This window comes from Cervus canadensis, chromosome 3 (assembly GCF_019320065.1).
Source record: "Cervus canadensis isolate Bull #8, Minnesota chromosome 3, ASM1932006v1, whole genome shotgun sequence".
NCBI lineage: Eukaryota > Metazoa > Chordata > Mammalia > Artiodactyla > Cervidae > Cervus > Cervus canadensis.
The window spans coordinates 112,554,780-112,576,813 of NC_057388.1; the positions used below are offsets into that span (position 1 = coordinate 112,554,780).

At 45.9% G+C, this 22,034-nt stretch overlaps 1 protein-coding gene across 1 annotated transcript; it reads left to right on the forward strand.

The window, feature by feature from the left end:
* The first annotated feature begins 5,311 nt into the window (after positions 1 to 5,311).
* On the forward strand, positions 5,312 to 21,162 carry GIMAP8 (GTPase, IMAP family member 8). Its single transcript, XM_043464065.1, is given in 5 exon segments — positions 5,312 to 5,776; positions 10,506 to 11,172; positions 13,864 to 13,936; positions 17,894 to 18,517; positions 18,898 to 21,162. Coding segments are annotated over 5 exon segments (2,178 nt in total). The 5' UTR covers positions 5,312 to 5,615; the 3' UTR covers positions 19,551 to 21,162.
* The last annotated feature ends 872 nt before the right edge of the window (positions 21,163 to 22,034 follow it).

Genomic DNA, 22,034 nt, shown 5'->3' on the forward strand with positions numbered 1-22,034 from the left:
AATATATATAATATATATATATTCTTTTCCAGATGATGGTTTATCACAGGATATTGAATATAGTCCCCTGTGTTATACAGTAAGACCTTGTTGTTTATCTATTTCTATATACAAGAGTTTGCATCTACCAATCCCAACTCCCAACCCTTCCCTCCCTCCTTGGCAAACACAAGCCTGTTCTTTGTCAGTCTGTTTCATAGGTAAATTCATTTGTCATATTTTAGGTACCACATATAAGTGATAGCATATTGTATTTGTTTTTCTCATTTCTGACCTACTGCATTTAGTATGATAATCTTGAAGTCCATCCATATTGCTGCAAATAATATTATTTCATTGTTTTTTATGGCTGAGGACTATTCCATTGTATATACCTATACACCACATCTTCTTTATTCATTCATCCGTTGATGGAAATTTAGATTGCTTCCACATCTTGGCTATTGTAAGTAGGACTGCTGTGAACATAGGGGTATGGATCTTTTTGAATTGCAGTTTTTTCTGGATATATACCCAGGCGTGGGATTGCTGGATCCTATGGCAACTCTAGTTCTAGGTTTTTGAAGATCCTCTAAACTGTTTCCACAGTGGCTGCTGCAGTTGGTCTTGACGCTTCCCCCGGGGCTTGGTTTCTGTTGCCCTCTGCTGTGGAGGCTACAAAGACAGATCCTCATCTTCCGGGCTGGCCTCATGCCCATGGGGAAAAGCATGCCTCGGAGGTCTAGGTTTTTGCTTTGACCTGGTAGTTCCTTATTGCCTTCTTGCTTCTTGGACGTTTTTGAGAAGATTTAAGCATCTTTATCCTGTTTAGTTTTAGTTATTTTCAGTGGGAGGTTGGGGTGAATAATGTGGTAAACAGGGACCAGTCATGACCTTTTGGATTTCTCTGCCTGCCCTGACTCTAGAGCCTTAAACTCAGTGTCCACAAGCTCATCTCCCTTGAAAACCCCAGCCTCTCATAGCCTGAGCTCCACAAAGGCCACTAGAAAGTGTGTGATCCCAGACATCCCACAGCTGGTCAGCCCAGGGTAGCCACTAACCTTTATGAAAAATAAGAAAATATCTCTTCTTCAAGTTAAGTGTTTATAAATAGGCATGTTATTTCCTAATAATAAATATTGTAGCAAACAAGGACTCTGTTTGAGTAAGACATTTAATTTCATCCCCAAACTGTCAAAACATACGAATTTAGTTACAAGACACTTTTACTGCCATCTGCCAAAATTGTAGTAAACACACATGTCCTGTCTTTGAAAGAAAACAACATATAATTTTTTTTCCGAAATAAGAAATGTCTATGTTGTGAGTAGCACTCCCTTTGATCTGACAACTCGAACACTTGTAACAGCCATCCTGAATGAGTCTATTTTATTCTTGTGCCGTCTCTAGCTCCTAAATCTATCATAAATCTGTTCCTTTTTCCATCGTCCATTTTCCCTGTCACTGTTTTAGTTCAGGTCTTTATTCCTAGCGTGGACTCCTGCAGTAGCCTCTCACTGGCCCTGCAGCCCGAGCCTGTTTCCTCCATGTGCTCAAGCTGCTCGCCTTCCTCTGCCTGCCGGTGGCATTGACCACTCTCCTGCCTGAAAGTCCTCCCGGGGGAAACTTCTAGATGCCCTTCAGGACTGCGGCTGGGCTGGAGCGCCTGGATGCAGTCTCCTCCTCCTCAGTGCGTGGTGCTCTCCTCATTCTAGCACCTGCTGTGGGAAATGGTTGGCTTCTGGGTTGGCTGCTGAGTTTTTTTTTTCCCCCACTTGATTGTTTCTCCATCTTGCAGGGCTGACAGGCTTCCTCTTTGCTTCCATGGCCCCCTGAACACACCTCTATAGTAGCATCTACACACATTTTGTATACACACATTTAGTCTCTTTCCCCTCATCTGATTGAGCTCCTTGAGTCAGAGACGCATCTGGAGAGTCTTTGAGCCTCTGTGTCTGACACAGTGTTTGGTCCTGGTAGCTTCTTCCTTTCTCGGAAAACATGTGCCTTCCTGGCTTATCCTGTTTCTGGAAGTCCGGCCCCTCTTCCTCCCGCTGCTGCCTTCTAGAGTCTGGAGGGGCAGGGAAGGAAGGGTGTCTTACTGGTAGAGCCCTTGCGGAACTCCCTTAGTCAAGTCAGTTCAGTTCCGTCGCTCAGTCGTGTCCGACTCTGCGACCCCATGGACTGCAGCAGGCCAGGCCTCCCTGTCCATCACCAGCTCCTGGAGCTTGCTCAAACTCATGTCCATGCAGTCGGTGATGCCACCCAACCTTACCTCATCCTCTGTCGGCCCCTTCTCCTGCCTTCTGGGGAGTGGTTTTGCTGCCCTTGTCATTACCCCCAAGGCCACTAGGGGGCAGAGAAGTCCCATCCTTCCCTGGATCAGGGCCCAGCCAGGAACAGCCACCTTCCCTGAACAGGTCCTTTCCCCAGGAACTGATGTGTTGAAGATCATTTTGCAAACTGGTCGACTCAGCAGATAACCAACTTGCTAAATCATGGATGAGTTATTTGAAGCTTTGGTATTCCTCAGGGTGCTCCCCACAGCTTCTGTTTCATCTAAGAAGGAGGGAACTTTTCTTGATCTCAGTTCATCGTCTTCTCAGTTTTGGGGACATGATATCCCATCAGGCCTGTGACCCTGCCATGACCTGACCTCCACTTCTGGCAGTGACACAGCTGGGATGTTGACTGACCAAGTGGCAGGCTTCTTCCTGATGGTTTTTAATGAGTCGATTTTATGTGAAATGACCCAGTGCCCCAGGCAGGATGGAGAGAGTCTTTTTGGAGGAAGGTCCTCCTTACTAAGGAGTGGTGTTGGAGAAGACTCTTTAGAGTCCCTTGGCCAGCAAGGAGATCAAACCAGTCAATTCTAAAGGAAATCAACCCTGAATGTTCATTGGAAGGACTCATGCTGAAGTTGAAGCGCCAATACTTTGGCCACCTGATGCGAAGAGCTGACTCATCGGAAAAGATTCTGAGGCTGGGAAAGACTGAGGGCAGGAGGAGAAGGTGGCGACAGGAGGAGATGGTTAAATGGCATCACCAATTCAACTGAGGATATGAGTTTGAACAAACTCAGGGAGGTGGTGAAGGACAGGGAGGCCTGGTGGGCTGCAGTCCATGGGGTCGCAAAGACTCGGACAGGACTGAGCGGCTAAACAACAAGTAGGATAGGGGATGGGGGAGACTTTGTCAGTTTCCCCTCCAAGGTGTGTCCCTTTTGGTGGCAGATTGAACTTGAAGACCAGCCCAGAGGGGAGGGGGACCCCATGGGGACAGAGCAGCCCCTCAAACCCCCACTGCTCCTCCTTCCACGGGGTCCCTGGAGGCTCAGCCCGTCTCAGACATTTCAAGGACTGCAGCCTGGTGAGGCAAGGCAAGCTCAAGGGCCTCTGCACAGTGACTGAAAGTCCTCTCACTGGAAGGAAATTAAGCTAAGAGGAAAAAGTCAGTCACAGAGGTCAAACACCCCTGATTCCAGTCACAGGAAGTATCCCAAGTTGTCAAAAATCATAGCCGCAGAAAGTCGAAGGTGGTTACCAGGGGCTGGAGGAGGAGCATTTGCATCTAATGGGCCTGGGGCTTCAGGTTTTCTGATGGAAAAGTTCTGGAACGCTACACAACGTGGAGAAGACACGTGATGCTGCTGAGCTGTACACTTAAAAACGGCCAAGATAGTGGATTCAGTGTTACACAGTGTGAGGTGTTTTTTTTTTTTTTGACCACAGTAAAATAAAATAAGGTCTTCCTCTGCGTTCGACCTCCTCCTCTAGTAAGAAGCTTTGAACCCTTAGGGATCAGGAAAAAGGGTTTTCTTTTATGAACTCTAGGAAAGCATCGGAGGTCTAGCATTTCAAATGTTTGACTAGCTGCGGGCAAAGAACTTGACTTCCTCCAGTAAGCAGCGCGGGTCCGAGGTCCCAGTTTCTCTCGGGTGGGATTCAAGGAGGGCCCCTCCTCGGAAGGCAGGAGAGCCGCTGTTACAGCAGGCCGGGAGCGCTGCTGCAGGGCCGAAGGAGGGCAGGGACGCGGTGGGAGAAGGTAAGCTGTGTTCGCGGGTGTCCACCCGGATCCAGAGGAGGGCTGGGGGCGGGGACCTGCGGGCCCTCCCCACGGCTGGCCCGTTGCCCCCGGGGGCACCCCGTCCTGGGCCCTGGGCACAGCCAGCCTCCTCCTCCGAAGGCCCCTTCGGAAGCTCGGCTGGGGCTCCGCCCCTCGGCCCCGCGGGGGCCCGGCCTGTGGGCGCGCCGAGCTGGGTGGGCGCGGTCCCTCCCGGACTCTGATCCTGACCCTGACGTTCTCACCCTGCGGATCTGGCGTCGCTTTACTGAACTTCCCCTCCCACCGCCCTCGAAACCTATTTCTAGAAACCTCTTCCTCCTCCGACGTTCTCCTGCCTCTGCCCTGCTCTCCCCGCGCGGCTCCTCCATCCCCTGAGCGGACCGAGCGGACTCCTCACCCAGCCCAGCGGCCGGCGGGACCCGGCGGCGCTGAGGCTGTGGCAGACCGGGGCACCGGACCGAGGTGCGTGTGCGGGGCGGGGGCGGGGATGGGGGAGGGGAAGGCGGCCGACCCCCAGGGCGGGGCACGGCCGCCTGAGGGCTTGCTTTTGGGGGCTCTGGGGTGTCCCTCCCGCTCCAGCCTGTGGGGCCGGGATTTGCGGGGGGGGGGGGCGGGGGGGCACCCAGAGGTTCCCGCCATCCCGGGAGTCATGCCGGAGGGCAGCCTTCCCAGGAAGGGGCAGGTCTGGGAGAGGCTGCTCTCCCCACCTAGGGCTGAGATGAAGGCCTGGAAGAAAATCAAGGGGCGCGATCCGCTCCTCGAATCCCCTAATTTCACTACTGGGACACAGAGTACCGCACCCGCCCACCCCGCCCTCAGGAATTCAGCGATAACTGCCCGCCTCCTTGAGAAGCAGGGGGCAGGGAAGCTGGCCATTTGGACACTGATTTTCCACATTTACTTTCCTGTTATTTCCCAGTTCAGTTCAGTTCAGTCGCTCAGTCGTGTCCGACTCTTTGTGACCCCGTGGACTGTAGCATGCCAGGCCTCTCTGTCCATCACCAACTTCCAGAGTCTACTCAAACTCATGTCTCTTGAGTTGGTGATGCCATCCAACCATCTCATATTCTGCCGTCCCCTTCTCCTCTCGCCCTCAATCTTTCCCAGCATCAGGATCTTTTCCAATGAGTCAGTTCTTCGCATCAGGTTGCCAAAGTATTGGAGCTTCAGCATCAGTCCTTCCAGTGAGCATTTGGGACTGATTTCCTTTAGGAGGGACTGGTTGGATCTCCTTGCAGTCCAAGGGACTCTCAAGAGTCTTCTCCAACACCACAGTTCAAAAGCTCAAAAAAAAAAAAAAAAAAAAGCTCAAAAGATATTTCCCAGCCCTTGCACAATTAAGATTCCATTGACTGTGCATTGAAAGTGGTCAGTGTTTGGTCAGAAAGCCAAAATACTTTCAGATTTTATCTAAAATTAAGCTTCCTAGGCTGTCACCGCTGAACTCTTTTCCTTCCTCCTACTGGACTGGGACTGAGATCTCTCCAGGAAGGGCTCCAGAAGCTTCTCTGACCAACTTTTTCTGTGCATGTGGACTGCCCTTGATATGGGAGGAAGCATTGTTTGGATGGATGCCTGAAGCCATGTTCCCCCTTGGCCTATATTCTGAGAAGAAGGTGGAGGCTGCCTCAGAATGTCAGCAGGAGTTCTGGAGAAAGTCTGTCTGTGTGTCTTTTTCTCTCTGTTGCTCTGTTGGGGTCTCCAGAGTGGTCTGGGAAATAACGAGGAAAATGTGAGTTATCAAGGAGAGAATGGGGGTGGGTTGGTTCCCTTTTGTCCTTAAAAGGATTTTCTGTACCCTTGGGAGAAAATGGTACAGGTTGGGCAATTGTATGTATATATATAGACACACACACACAGAGGGAGAGAAAATTAGTTCTGATTCAATATGGCATCACTGGCTGGAAGGAGCCTAATAAACACTCATCCATTTCATCATGATGAGAAACCACATGAAACAATGATGTGTACTTGGGAAATAAATTCTTTTTTTCTTTGACCTGCTGAAGGTCTCTGCTTCCTTAAGCTTATTTACTCACTAATCTTTTAAAAAAATTAATGTACAAAAATATACCACTTCTTAACTTGATCAGGAAACAACGTAAAGTCACTTCTCTTTTATTATTCAAAGTTATTCAAATTACTCTTTTATTATTTCTTATTCAAAGGGAGACATCACTTCAGTCTCCCTCTCCACTTCTAAAAACAGTTTTTCTTCCTTTCTTCACATCTGTCACTCTCACCATTTATTTCACACCATTCATGGAGCATATACTCTATGCCAGACATAATATTAGGACTCAGGGACATAGAACAAGACAGGCATGGTCTCTGGGCTTATTGAGTTTCATGCTAAGGACAGCAAAGAGAAAATGAAAAAAGTAAACACAAATAACACTAGATAGAAACAGTGTTACAATGGCAATAAGGAGAGTCAGGATATAGGGAATTAGGGTGAGGATGTCTTTATACAGGGTTGTGTCTGGGTCAGAAGAGGCTCTTAGAAGAGTCCCAGCAGTGACTGGGCTTCTGTCCTTACCGTAACCTTGGAGGTGCGTGTTTTGAGCTGAGATGGGCTTTGCCTCTTGCATCGTGTGGAGATCCAGCAGATGCCTGTAGGGAGGAGCCCAGGCGTCCATCCATGGCCCTGATGAGCTTCTCCTCAGCCCAGCCCTATATTTCCTCTAAGGTGAAGCTTCTTGAGGGCAGGTGTATGTCTTTTGCTACCTTCTCTGATTCCTTCCTCACAGTCCACCAGTACTCTTCTCATAAGAGGCGGGAACTTTCAGATAGCTACACAGAATAAGGGCTTTTCTCCTTCACCTTCTTCAGCTGTGGTTCTTCATCCTTCAAGTCAGTAACCATCTGCTCAGTCATAGCGAGTATTTATCGAATGCCTTCTTGACGTAGATATGCTAGTGAATGAAACAGAACAAATTCCTTCTAGTAATGGGGAGACAAAACAAGAAAGTGATAAGCAAGTGAATGCACCTTTCATTGAAAGTGGATGCTGTGGAGAAAAAGAAAGCAGGGCAGGGGGATGGGTTGTGTTTGCGGGGTGTGGGGGGAGAGTAGCTTTTAAATATAGGATGACTGAAGAAGGCCTCTTGAACCACAGAGACGGTCTGGTGGAGACCTAAAGGAAGTGAACCTGCCTGGCATAAGTCTGAGGGGAGAATGTTCTAGCTCAGGTGAGCCACCAGCATGAAGCCCCAAGGTCACATATTTGAGGACTATCGGGGAGGCAGACAAAGCAAGGTGGAAACAGGTGGTGGATGAGGCCAGATCGGGTAGGGTCTTGTTCAGTTCAGTTGCTCAGTCATGTCCGGCTCTTTGCGACCCCATGGACTACAGCTCACCAGGCCTCCCTGTCCATCACCAGCTCCCAGAGCATGCTCAAACTCATGTCCATTGAGTTGGTGATGCCACTGTGAAGGCTTTGCCTTTTCTTTGAATGGGTGGGAGGCCACTGGGGGACTTGGGGCTGATGAGTGATACCATCTGTCTCTGACTGTAGAAGGATGACAGATTCTAGGAGAAGGGTAGAAGCAGGAAGTTAAGTTATTGCAGAAGTCCAGTTCAATCTGAAAAAACCAGGAAGGGCTTGACACGGAGGTGACATGCTAAGTGGTGTAAAATGGAGGGTTTCCCGGCATACAGGAGGTGGGGGTGCCTAGTAGGGGACTGGAAGTAAGGGAGCAGACATGAGGTGGGGTCTCTGATTGTGAAAGGCATCTATGGTTACAGGCCACACATTCCTTTCAAGCCCACAGGAGACATTTACAAAAATTTTATTCGGCCAAAAAGTTAACCTCTACCAGTGACAGCTATTTCATACAGATGTTGTTCTCTGACCATAGAGCAATAACATTCAAAAATAAATGAAAAGACAGTCAGTCTCCCAATATATTTTTTAATAATCACTTTTTAAAATTTATGGTTGGAAAGAAATCACAGCTGAAATTAGAACATATTTAAAACTGATAAACAAAAAGCAGCAGCATTGAAATGTCAGTTCTTCTCAACCAAAGCTGTGAATTCAATGCAATAATGTTCAGCATTTCATCAGGAAAGTGACAACTGATTGAAAAGTTCTAGAGAAGATAAAAAAGCTGAGAGTGGCAAGAAAATTTTGAACACGTGCAAGGGGTTGAGACTTGCTCGATCAGAAAAGTAGGACTTATTTTAAAATTATACTAGAAGTCATATTGATTTTGGTGATTAAGGCTTTCTGGTTCACAAATAGACCAAATCCAGGGGACACAACAGAGAACCCTGGGGCACACTTGGACAATTGGGGTCCCTGGTACCTGACAGAATCATCTGGGAAGGATGGACTACTGGAGAAATGGACGAGGAAGCTTGGCTCTTTCTGTGGATTCTGAATCAGTTAGGAACTGAAGGTGACTCCCACCCAGACTTCTCAAACTTGAAGGTTCACGGGAATCAGCTGGAATTTGTGAAACTATGGGTGCTGATGCAGGGGGCTGGGGTGGGGCCCAGGACTCTGCGTTTCTAACAGGAACCCAGTTGTTGGCAATATTGCTAGTCTGTGAATTGCATTTTGAGTAGCAGCAGCTTAACTTGTAAGACTATTAATTGTTTATTTAACCAAGGGGTTTCAGGGGTGTTTGGGCAGCTCAATGACATCATCGGGGACCCTCTTTATCTTTCTGCTCTGCCGCCTCTAGCTTGGTGATGAACGTTGACTTCTCGTCCCTCTTATTTGTTGCCTCATTGCCCACAATATCTGCTGTGATTCTTGCAATCACATTAAAATTTCATGCAAGAAGAAGGGGCAAGGGGTGACAACAGGAGCTCTCGACTTGAGTCTGCCCCTGCCATCAGGAAAACAATAGCATTTCCAGAAGGCCCAAGCAAGTATTCCCTGAGCTCTCACCAGGGAGAAGGGGGTCCCATGGACACCCTTAGCTGGAAGGGAAGTTGGGAGAGAGAATGTATTAGTTTCCTACTGTTGCTGTTACAAATTGACACAAACTTAATTGCTCAAAACCCAAAGATTTATTATTTGACAGCTCTGGAGGTCAGAAGTCCTAAAATCAAGGTGCTGGGCAGGACTGTGATCCTGAGAATCTGTTTTCTTGCTTTTTCCAGCTTGGCTCATGACCTCTTCCTCCATCTTTAAAGTCAACAGTGTAGCATTTTCGAGCCTCTCGGTTGCTGATCTCTGCTTCTGTTCCCCCATCTCTTCTCACTCTGGAACCTCTCATAATGTGATTATATTGGGCCCACCTCGGTGACCCTCATGGCTAAGTCGGTAAATAATATGCCTGTAATGCAGGAGGCTCAGGTTCGATTCCTGGGTTGGGAAGATCCCCTGGAGAAGGAAATGGCAACCCACTCCAGTAGTCTTGCCTGGAGAAACCCATGGATGGAGGAGCCTGGCAGGCCACAGTCCATGGGATTGCCAAGAGTTGGATACAACCTAGTGATTAAACTGCCACCACCACGGTGACCCAAGGACGTCTCTCCATCTTGAGGTCCTTAGTTACACTGGCTAAGCCCCGTACCAGGTAGAGTGATGCACCTGGTCACAAATTCCAGGGATTAATTAGCACATGGCCATCTGTGTGCCCCCCCCTTTTTTAAAAAGGGGCGCTTTATCCTGTGTATCTCAGTGAGTGTGTAGATTTCCTCCAGCATGTAGAGTTGGTGATGTGTATAGAGAAGGGGTTGGTGTTTGTTTAGGCAATCACCAATATTTTGACATTTTTACCAATATGGGTTTATTTTTAAATTTATTTTGTTTTTGCTTTTTTTTTTTTTTTTGGTGTTGGGAGTACAGTTCAATTTTATCCTCTCCATCATTTTTGAGGTTTTCCCAAATTTTACAACAACCACTTCTAACTTCATAAACCCCAATCCTCCCAAGCTGATTTTCAAAAAGAAGGAAACTGGAGGGTGGTGAAATACCCAGCTCTGAATTGAGGTCTAGCTAGCAAGAATATGGGTTTGTTCTAGAGACAAGAACACAGAGAAGAATCTGGGAAACAGGATTCCTTGTCCCCGTCTAGTCTGAGTCTAGGACTTCAGTTGTCCAAATCCTCGGAGAAAAGAGTCAGAAGGAGAAGGTACTTTCACGCTGGTCCTCTATTCACCCTGTGAGTTGGTTACTGAAAGTGAGTGGCTCAGTCGTGTCCGACTCTTTGTGACCCCATGGACTATAGTCTATGGAATTCTCCAGGCCAGAATACTGGAGTTACAGCTAGCCGTTTCCTTCTCCAGGGGATCTCCCCAACCCAGGGACTGAACCCAGATCTCCCACATTGCAGGGAGATTCTTTATCAGCTGCGCCACCAGGGAAGCCCAAGAATACTAGAGTGGGTAGCCGTTCCCTTCTCCAGGGGATCTTCCCAACCCAGGGATCGAATCCTGCATTGCAGGCGGATTGTTTACCAGCTGAGCGTTAATCACTGATATGTTGCTTTTTGTCCCAACAGAACCACTCAAAGCCCAAGTCAGGAAAGCAAGTCAGAGCGGGGCTCCTCCATGATGGAAGTGAGGCTGCTTCTCTTAGGGAAGCGTGGCGCAGGGAAAAGTGCCACAGGAAACAGCATTCTGGGTGAAGCCGTGTTCGAGTCCAGGTTCAGTGAGCAGCCGGTGACTAGAAGGTGCCAGAGAGAGAGTGGGGTCACGCAGGGGAGGGAGGTTGTGGTCATCGACACCCCCGACCTTTTCTCCTCAATAGATGACATCGCTTGTGTGGATAACAAGCGACGCAACATTAAGCACTGCTTGGAGCTCTCAGCTCCCAGCCTCCACGCCCTGCTTCTGGTAATTCCCATTGGCAACTGTACCGTGGAGGACAGACAAACAGCTGAGCACATCCAGAAGGTGTTTGAAGCGAAAGCCAGGAGGCACAACATTATCGTCTTCACTCGGAAGGACGATTTGGAGGATGGCTCGCTGGAGGAGTACATTAAAAGCAACGCACCTGTTCGGGACTTGGTTCAGTGCTTTGGTGGTCGATACTGCGCTTTCAACAACAAGGCAGCTAAGGATGAGCAGGACGCCCAGGTGGAGGTGCTCCTCTGCAAGGTCGAGGATTTGGTGGAAAATGAAGGACCATATGCGGTGAACTTAAGGGATGAAGAGAGTAGATTCCAGGTGAGAATTCTTGTTAAGGTCTCCAAGGATCTCTGTTGTTAGAGCTGGTGAGATAAAAGCACAAATAAGTGAAATGTTGCATAGGATTTTTTTTGTTTGTTTTTTTAAGGACATGGCAACCCACTCCAGTATTCTTGCCTGGGAAGTCCTGTGGACAGAGGAGCCTGGCAGGCTACAGTCCATGGGTCGCAAAAAAGTCAGGCACGACTTAGCGACTAAACAACGACAGCAACAAGGGGACATTTGTCCATAAACTGGAAAGATGAGGCTACTTTACTGGCAAATTAATAGATACATTTAAGTCCTTTTCTGACTTTCCCCTTCATAGTACTGGACACACAAATGACTCATTAGACCCCCTCTTTCCTTGGCTTCAGTAAAACCACACTCTCCTTGTTTTCTTCTCTCTTGCTACCACAGAGGTTGCTGAGTCCACCTCTACGACCTCTAACAGCTGACATCTTCAGGACTTGGTTCAAGCCCTTCCTCCATTCTTGACACCTTTTTCTCCCTCAGGTGATTCTGCATTTTTACAGCTTTGAGCTTTAGCTATGGCTAATAGTTTCTAAATTAATCCCTTCAGTCTAGGTCCTTCCTCTGAATTCTGATTCCTTTATCCATCCGATTGCTATTTGACATTTCTCTCTTGACGGATCTCAAAATTAACATGTCCAGACTTTTGTTTTTCCCTCTGAAATCTGTATGACTTCAGTTCTTTTCTCAATCCCGCCAATGACTGTCCTGCTCACCATGCTCTTCAAACCTAAGCTCAGATGTCAGCTTTGATACCACTGCTGGCTGGCATCTGGCTTCCAGGGCATCATCATCTTGTGTGACTGAGGCACCTGGAAGCCACCTGCTTGTCTCGGTCACCACAACCACCATCTGATCCAGGTCAGCCTCTTTTCTTGCCTGTTCAGTTCAGTCACTCAGTCATGTCTGACTCTTCGTGACCCTATGGACTGCAGCACGCCAGGCCTCCCTGTCCAACACCAACTCTCGAAATTTACTCAAACTCATGTCCATCAAGTTGGTGATGCCATCCAACCATCTCATCCTCTGTCATCCTCTTCTTCTCCAACCTTCAATCTTTCCCAGCACCAGGGTCTTTCAGATGAGTCAGTTCTTCACATCAGGTGGCCAGAGTATAGGAGTTTCAGCTTCCGCATCAGTCCTTCCAATGAATATTCAGGACTGAATTCCTTTAAGATGGACTGTTTGGATCTCCTTGCTCTCCAAGGGACTCTTAAGAGTCTTCTTGCCTGTACTATTTTACAATTACCCTACTAACAATTTTCCCCCTCATTCATTCTTGTGCCTTACCCTTCCTGCGCCCATCCATTTCACACAAATAGGTGGAGTGCTGTTTTAGTTGATTTTAAGACTCCTGATTTCATGCCAATTTAAGAAACATTTTATTTACTTATTTTTCATTTTTGGCTGTGCTGGATCTTCATTGTCCCCCGTGGGCTTTTTCTAGTTGGGACAAGTGGGAGCTACTCTCGTTGCAGTGCACGGGCGTCTCATTTCGGTGGCTTCTCTTTTTGTGGATCACAGACTCTAGAGTATCTGGGCTTCAGTAGCTTTGGGACTTGGACTCTAGAGCACAGGCTCAGTAATTGTGGCACCGGGCCTTAGTTGCCCCCAACATATGGAATCTTCCTGAACCAGGGATTAAGCCCATGTCCTTTGCATTTTCAGACAGATTCTTAACCACTGGGCCACTAGGGAAGTCCCATGGTTTCATGCCAGTTTAACTGTGGGGAGTGAGGCTTCTCCAGGCAGGTGAAGGGGATGTTAGTTATGTGTTTGGCTGTCCATCCTTCATTGTCTCCAGTTGCCTGTCTGGATGCAGAAGGATCCAGATTGTGCTGGATCTCACGTTAGAAGCGTCATCTCTCTCCTGGGGGTGCAGTGAATGAAGAAGACCTTGGAGATAACATGGGAAGCTTGATTTCCAATGTCCTCCCTTCCCTGTCCTTCAAAGGCACTGCACAGGCCTCACTTGACTAGTTTCTTCTTCCAGGGAGTCCAGAAGCTCTCCTTAAGCTTCTGGATTTTCTCCAGGAATAGCAAGAACCCTGGGAGACTTTGGAATGAATTACTCTTACTAGTGGAGTAATATTATGGGCTTCCCTGATGGCTCATAGTGGGGACTGTGGGGAAGTAAAGTTAGAAAGTGCTTTAGGAACAATGTCTGGGTGAGATGGCATTTGTAGGGCTCTTTTGAGCCCCACAAACCCACATAGACATGGAAGCAATCTAGATGTCCATCAAAAGATGAATGGATAAAGAAGCTGTGGTGCATATATACAATGCAATATTATTCAGCCATAGAAAGGAACACCTTTGAGTCAGTTTTAATGAGGTGGATGAACCTAGAATACAGGTAGATGAACCTAGATACAGAGTGAAGTCAGTCAGAAAGAAATAAACAAAGAGAAACCCAACCTTCTTACTTCTGTGAAGCCTGTTGCAGCAGTAGCAACAGTGGGGTCCCAAAATCAGTTTCATTATGGACGAAACTACAACAGGCCAGCAGGGACCATGATTGTGACCATGACTGATTTGACCACATCCTAATCATCAAATTACTCTGAATTATATACGTGTGTCTCCACTCCTTTACATTGTGAAAAAATGAGATTTTAGATCTGTGTTTCTCATTTCCCCTTTTCATTTTCTTTCTAGGATTCTGTGAAGGAAGACACATCTCAGGATAGTATGAATGAAGACACATCTCAGAGGAAGGACCATTCACATGGTAAGATAACCCTTAAAAACTGTTAAGCTCATATCTGTATTCTTTTGAATGCATCATGCATCAAAATAAAGTGGAAAATTATCTAGATAAGTTAGAACAAAAACTCATCCTGTAATAATGAGCGATGTTGAGCATCTTTTCATGTGTCTATTAGCTATCTATATGTCTTCTTTGGAGAAATGTCAGCTTAGGTCTTCTGCTTACTTTTTGATTGGGTAGTTTGTTTTTCTGGTATTGAGTTGCAGCACTATTTGCAATAGCTAGGACATGGAAGCAATCTAGATGTCCATCAAAAGATGAATGGATAAAGAAGCTATGGTACATATGGAATATTACTCAGCCATGGAAAGGAACACATTTGAGTCAGTTTTAATGAGGTGGATGAACCTAGAATACAGGTAGATGAACCTAGAATACAAAGTGAAGTAAGTCAGAAAGAGAAAAACAATGATTGTTTATTAATGCATATACACGAAATCTAGAAAGATGGTACTGATAAACTTATCTGCAGGGCAGCAATGGAGACGCAGACACAGAGAACAGACTTGTGGACATGGTGGGGGTGGGGAGGAAAGGATGGGATGCATGGAGAGATTGTAGCATGGAAACATATACATTACCCTATGTAAAATAGATAGCTAGTGGAATTTGCTGTAGACTCAGGGAATTCAAACCATGGCAATCTAGAGGGGTGGGATGGGGTGGGAGGTTCAAGAGGGAAGGGCCAAATGTATATATACCTATGGCTGATTCATGTTGATGTATGGCAGAAATCAACACAATATTGTAAAGTAATTATCCTCCAGTTAAAAATTAAAAAAATTTTTTAAAAAGCTGTAAAAACGTAATGCATCCTGGAGCCCTAGCTCAGGTTGAGGCCCACAATTTGTCCCTGAGCGAATCTCAAACATTTGTGAGTAGGTGCAGCACCAGCAGAAGTTCTGGATATGGCATGGGTGACTCCAGCCTTCTTGCAAAAGTTTCAGAGCTGGGCTTGCCTCTTGGAGCTTCTCTTCTGACTCAGCCTCTTTTTCCAGCCTGGGATCCCAATGTTGGACTCCTGTTGGGGAGCAGAAATAACTCCACGTGTATGCCTGCTCAGTGGTGCTTGACTTTTTGTGACCCCATGGATTGTAGCCCTCCAGGTTCCTCTGTCCGTGGGATTCTCCAGGCAAGAAAACTAGAGTGGGTTGCCATGCCCTCCTGCAGGGGATCTTCCAGACTCAGGGATCAAACCCTAGTCTGCATCTCCTTCATTGGCAGGCACATTCTTTACCACTGGGCCACCTCAGTTTAGTTTAGTTCAGTTGCTCAGTTGTGTCTGACTCTTTTTGACTGCATAGACTAGCACGCCAGGCTTCCCTGTCCATCGCCAACTGCTGGTGGTGGTGGTGGTGGTGGTTTAGTTGCTAAGTTGTATCTGACTCTTGTGATCCCATGGACTGTAGGCTCCTCTGTCCATTGGATTCTCCAGGCAAGAATACTGGAATGGGTTGCCATTTACTTCTCCAGGGGGATTTTCTCGACCCAGGAATCAAACCAGGGTTTCCTGCATTGCATGCAGATGATTTACCAACTGAGCTATGAAAGAAGGTGAGCAACTCCTGGAGTTTGCTCAGATTCATGTCCATTGAGTCAGTAATGCCATCCAACCATCTCATCTTCAGTCATCCTCTTCTCCGCCTGCCTTCAATCTTTCCCAGCATCAGGGTCTTTTCCAATGAGTCAATTCTTCACATAAGGTGGCCAAAGTATTGGAGTTTCAGCTTCAGCATCAGTCCTTCCAATGAATATTCAGGACTGATTTCTTTTAGGATTGACTGGTTGGATCACCTTGCAGTCCAAGGGACTCTCAAGAGTCTTCTCCAACACCACAGTTCAAAAGCATCAATTCTTCAGTGCTCAGCTTTCTTTAAAGAAAGCTTTCTAAAGAAAGCTGTGCCACCTAGGAAGCCCAAAATAACTCCATGGATAACACTAAACAGAATGACATCTGCAGAATTCAGTGATGGAGCTCAGTATCCATGTGATGATGCCTTTAATGGTGTATCATGCACAGAGCATGAGTCAGTATGCACAGATCTGCCTTGTTCTGTTCAGTGGATGTAACTGGTTCATGGTATGGGCATACACAGCTAATTCAGCCATTTTTATTGTTGTTGTTGATGGACTCCTGGATTATTTCCAGGCTAGTTCTGTGTAAGAACTGAATATTTCACACTAAGATAGATGAGATCTGTGTTCTTGTAAGACTTCTCAAAATAATAATTAAATTTACAATTTTAATAATGATAATTATTGCAGCTGAGGGCTTCCCTGGTAACTCAGAGAGTAAAGAATCTGCCTGCAATGCAGGACCGACACTGAAAATGAAAGTGAAGTCAGTTAGTCATATCCAACTGTTTGCAACCCTATGGAATGTAGCCTGCCAGGCTCCTCTGTCCATGGGATTTTCCAGGCAAGAATATTGGAGTGGGTTGCTATTTCCTTCTTCAGGGGATCTTCCCAACCCAGGAATCAAACTCGGGTCTCCCACATTGCGGGCAAACTCTTTACTGTCTTGAGTCACCAGGGAATCCTGACATTATGTGCTGGGAAATATACTGGGTTGGCCCAAAAGTTTGTTCAGATTTTTTCCATCACATTCTATGGAAAAATCTGAAAGAACTTTTGGGCCAACCCCATATATATATATATATATATATAAAGCCCATAAATTATTTAATCTTCATAGCATATAATATATAATTCTCACAATAACCCAATGATATAGTCCTATAACAATCCTATAAAGAAGGTACTATTTTCATTATTCTCATTCTACAGGTGAGTGAAGTTAGCCAGAAATACGTGAACTTAGACAGCAGTAGGGAGTTAAAATTCTGTTGATGGCCTTCAGCCAAGACCCCCAGAAATACTTCTGTTACTGAACAAAACTGGGTTGAATGATTTGAGACAGTAAGGGAGTATCACAAATGATGGGGACCAAGAAACACCTCAGAAATGATGGGGTTGGAGAAGACTTTCTATAGGACGTTGGCTTGTGTGAGATGATTTGGGGGAAAGTAGTAGCTCTCCCGGGCTTCCTTGCTGGCTCAGCACTGAAAGAATTTGCCTGCAAGGAAGGAGACCCAGGTTCAATCCCTGGGTCAGGGAGATTCCATGGAAAAGGGAATGACAACCCACTCTAGAATTCTTGTCTGGGAAATCCCATGGATGGAGGAGCCTGACGGGCTACAGTCCATGGGTTGCACAAGAGTCAGACACAACTGAGCAACTATACAACAGCAACACATATATGACCATTGTCTAGCTAAAAATGCAGGGCATTTCCATCACCTTAGGAGTTCTTACTCTCCCTCCATGAAAGGAGCCTCTCTCCAGATTTCCATTGATATGAGTTAATTTTGTATGTTCTTGAACTTCAGATAATGACATCACATAGTGTGTGGCTTTGTGTTTGGCTTTCTTCACTTAGTGTGTTTTGGAGACCCATCTAGGCTGCATATCAGTCCATCACTTTTTGTTAAATTCCTGAGTTGTGTTCTATTTTATGAATATACCACTAAGATGCATTTTAAACTCACTCTCCATGGTTCTGCCTTAGCCCATGAACTTCATGCCCCAGTAGTTAACTTTGGTAGCAAAATAAGAGGAATTCCGAGGCTTAAGACCAGTGAAGGTCGTGTTTAACGTTTTCACATTCCTGAGAAATCTCAAGCCCTTTACACCTCTCTTAAGTTGGCCATGTCCCTTTTCATGGCTTTCACTTTGATGGGTAGCTTCTGGCTGGGACTAGAGGTCTCCTGGTTCAGAGCATCATGGCCATTCTCTACAAAAACTGGCAACAAGAGATTTTCAAAAACTCAAAAGAGATTTGTGAGATATCCTAAAAGCTGTCCACATCTCTGTATTCTACTGTGAGAATTGACTCTGAATCTGTCCTTTTTTTCCCAGGGTCAGGGGAGCAGCATCAGCGGACGACAGGATGGGAACCGAGCCCCGGGCCGCCAGCCCTGAAGGTCCTGCTGGTGGGGAAGCGCGGTGTGGGGAAAAGCACAGTTGGAAACAGCCTTCTGGGGAAGCGGGTCTTTGAGACTCGATACAGTGAAGAGCCAGTAACCCGGAGCTGCATGTCTGAGAGCAGAATCTGAAGAGATAGGGAAGTTTTGATCATTGATACTCCAGCCTTCTCATCTTCAAAGGACATTGAACAAGACCTTGTGGACAACACCTACCCGGGTCCTCATGCTTTCCTGCTGGTGAGCCCCCTGGGCTCCTTCAATGAGAAAGATGATGCGGTGCTGAGCACCATCCGACGCATTTTTGGGGACAAATTCGTCGAGTACATGATCGTTCTCCTGACCAGGAAAGAAGATCTAGGGAATCAAGACCCAGAAGAGTTCATAGCCAGAAGTAAAAGGCTCAACGAGCTCATCAACAAATGTAAAAACCCTTACAGTGTCTTCAACTACAGAGCTACGGAGGAAGAAAGGCGATGCCACGTGGATAAACTCCTGCAGGAAATTGTGAGCATGGTGCAGCAGAATGGGGGCAAGCCTTGTACTTTCACAGGGAAAGGTAAGCGAGGTCTAGAAAACCTTTTATGCATTCTTAAAGTAGGTGGTAACCACAGTCTCTCAGGGTATGAGAGAGAGACTTAAGATACACATTTTTTTAATCCTGTAAGTATAACTGAGATTGTGGGTTCAGGATAAATAATTCAATAATTTCTCCTGGAAAGAAGAGCATGAGATAGGCTTCTTTCTCTCTTTGTTTTGAGGTAGATATTAGTAACTTGGTAAAAATTCACAATTGAGAACTATGAGGCCTGAATAGAAGAGTGAGATCACAATACAAGTGCAAAGTCATAAGGAAAACCCCAGTAATACGTAATGTAAGAGCTCTGTGCATCTCTGATCTCATTTATAGGGTAATGTCTCCTGCTTTCCTTTCAACAGAGCCCCTGTGCATTATCCTCGTGGGGAAGAGCGGGACTGGGAAGAGTGCCAGTGGGAACACCATCCTCGGGAAGACGGAGTTCCACTCTCAGCTAAAAGCACAGCTGGTCACCACAAGCTGCCAGGTCGGCAGGACAATGTGGAATGGGCAGGATGTTGTGGTTGTGGACACGCCATCACTCTGTCTGGAGTCCAGCGCTGAAGGGGACCTATCCCAGGTCAAGAAGGCAGTCAAGTCCCACTATAAGGAAGGGAGTACAGTTCTGGTTGTGGTGTTACAGCTGGGACGGATCACTAGAGGGGACAAAAAGGCAGTGGTGGACCTAGAGTGCATCTTTGGGGCAGAAGCCATGGAATACATGATCGTGCTGTTCACCTGGAAGGAAGACCTAGAGAATGGCAACCTTGACGATTATGTCAATAACACAGATAACAAGTATCTTAAGAAAATAATTGAAAAATGTAAGGGGAGATATTGTGCTTTTAATAACAAAGAAACTGGCCAAGCCAGGGAAGACCAGGCAAAAGAGCTTTTGACAATGGCCAGTGAAGTGATAAAGTGCGGTGGACAGCATAAACATCCCAGTACATGGCCTGTAGGCAAAATAATGAAAAGTATTAAGGAAAAAGCCTCCCAAATTAAAGTAATTTAAAGGGAGGGTTCTAGTAAAATGAAATGCCTGGGGTCTCTTTAAGTTGAAGATACTCTCAGGCTACAAGCATGGGGGAGGCATGGCAGGGGGATGGGAAGAGGGACCACGACTTTGAGAGCTTGAGAGATGAATGCATCTCAGCTTGTGATGCTTCAGCTCTTTGCAGGTAAATAAATAGTCAGATGGGGCATGTAATAGGGGGTAATAAAGGAGAAAGAAGAAATAAGGTAGGGAAATCTGCAAAAAGGCTTCAAATATTAGGCTGATATTAAGGATCAGAGTCAAGTCACAAGAATCATTTCACCTATGTAGGTAGACTGGAGTCAGGACAGACACTGGGACTACGGCCAAGGTGAGCGTGGGGTCAGAATATAGATAGTCACATGAAAACCAGGGGATTCAGCTACATGAGAGTAAGACAGTGTCCTGCCAACTCCTGGGCATGGCAAAACAGAGAATTTGGACTCCTGTGAGCCTCTTTGTTGCTGAGCACTGCTTGCCAGGTTCTCCCAGCTCCCCATCTCCCCCAGGGGTGCTCTCAAGACCTTTTTTTCTTCATGTGGTTACTCTTACCCCTTTCCTTGTTCCAAGCTGGAGTGGAAAGTGGGCTTGTCTACCCTCCATTGCTCTCCCTGAGGAAATGGACATGATCTGTGAAGTATCAAAAGATTTTATTGCTAATCATTCATGGTGACACAGACTAGAACAAAAATGAGAAGCATGGTAAAATTGCTAATTAGATAATCTTGCAAAATTTAAAATTCTAACTAAAATTCTAGATTTCCTCTAGAATTTTCAGAAAAAGTTACTGAAAACCCCTTTGCATTTCTTTCTCTCTTTGTCTCCCTTTCTCTTTCTCTCCACCCCCATCTCATTCCCTGAGGCTTGTGCATGCATGCTCAGTCATGTCCAACTCTTTATGACCCCACAGACTGTAGCCCACTGTGGACAGGCTCCTCTGTCCATGGGATTTTCCAGGCAAGAATACTGGAGTGGGTTGCTATTTCTTCCTGCAAGGGGTCTTCCCAACCCAGAGAATGAACCCAAGTCTCCCATGTCTCCTGCATTGGCAGATGGATTCTTTACCACTGAGCCAACTGGGAATCCCCTCCCCAAGGCTTAGGAACTCAAATAATAATGGCTTACACATTAAGGGTATATTGTGTGTCTTATGTCAAGAAATCCAGGAGTAAGCAGTTTGAGGCCAGTGTAGCACTGACATTCCAGTGTCTTTCTGCCTTTCTGCCCCTAGTCATTGGCATGGGTGTCTCCATACTTAAGGTTGCTTCTTGGTTCCTACTCATGGCTAGGCAGATTATGTTGAGAGCTACCTAGTGTGGGTGATAAATGAGAACTATGAAATCTCCCAGTTAGGTGTAAGGTCAGATGTTTTCAATACTAACCACTTTATATATGTTTTGAGGACATGATCTATGTCATCTGCTTTTTAAAAATTTCAAAATATCAGGTTATCTCAAGATTAACCCATTTATAAGAGCATGGACTGTCATCACTAATACTTTTGTGCTCTGTATAACCCTTAATAAATTCTGGAAGGTGTGTGTAAATATATTCAGTTGAGTGAAATAATAAAGATGAAATATATTATGAATTCATGTCCTCCTCATGATTCCTATTTTTCTGACTTGGGGGAAGACCATGCTTCCATAGAGAGGAAATGAAGATGTTTAGATACCTTGACTCTGATGAAGTTTTTGCATCTTTGATGCATGAAGACCTTTAAACTGTGTGACAGTCACTTTACTATGCCTCTGCCAACTCAAGAATCTTCTACTCTGAGCATTTCACAACAGGGAGGACAAACAAAAGTAACTGGTATTAGAGCCAGGTACATAGGAGGAATAAAGTTTAGAAGACATTCTGTGCCTCTTGCCACAGCTTCCCTTTGGCTTAAATGTGGGAATAAATCCCAAGGTGCTACCTGTGATTGAGCAGGTGACATCGGACCTGCATGAGGTGGGTAATGTGTGGGCTGAGCAACATGATGTACATTTTCAGAGGAGAGGAGAAAGAGGCAGGAAGAATATTTGAAGACATAATGGCTGCAAGCTTCCAAAATTTGATGAAAAACATTAATCTACACTTTTAAGAAACTCAATGAACTTCATGTAGGATAAATTCAAAGAGACTCATATCCACTATAATTAAATTACAAAAGACAAAGAAAGAATCTTGAAGGCAGCAAGAAAGAAGTGACATTGCATTCAAGGAATCCTCAACAAGATTAATGGCTAATTTCTCATCAGAAACCATAGAAACAAGTGGTCCATAGGATGGCACATTCAAAGTACTGAAAGAAAACACTGTCAACCCCACAGTATTTATCTAGCAAAACTGTTCTTCAAAAATTAAGATTTGAAATATCCCCAGATAGAAGTGGAAAGAATTTATTGACTTCAGAACTACCCTACAAGATAAGATCCTGAGAAAAAAGAACAAAGCTGGAAGTATCATGTTCCCTGA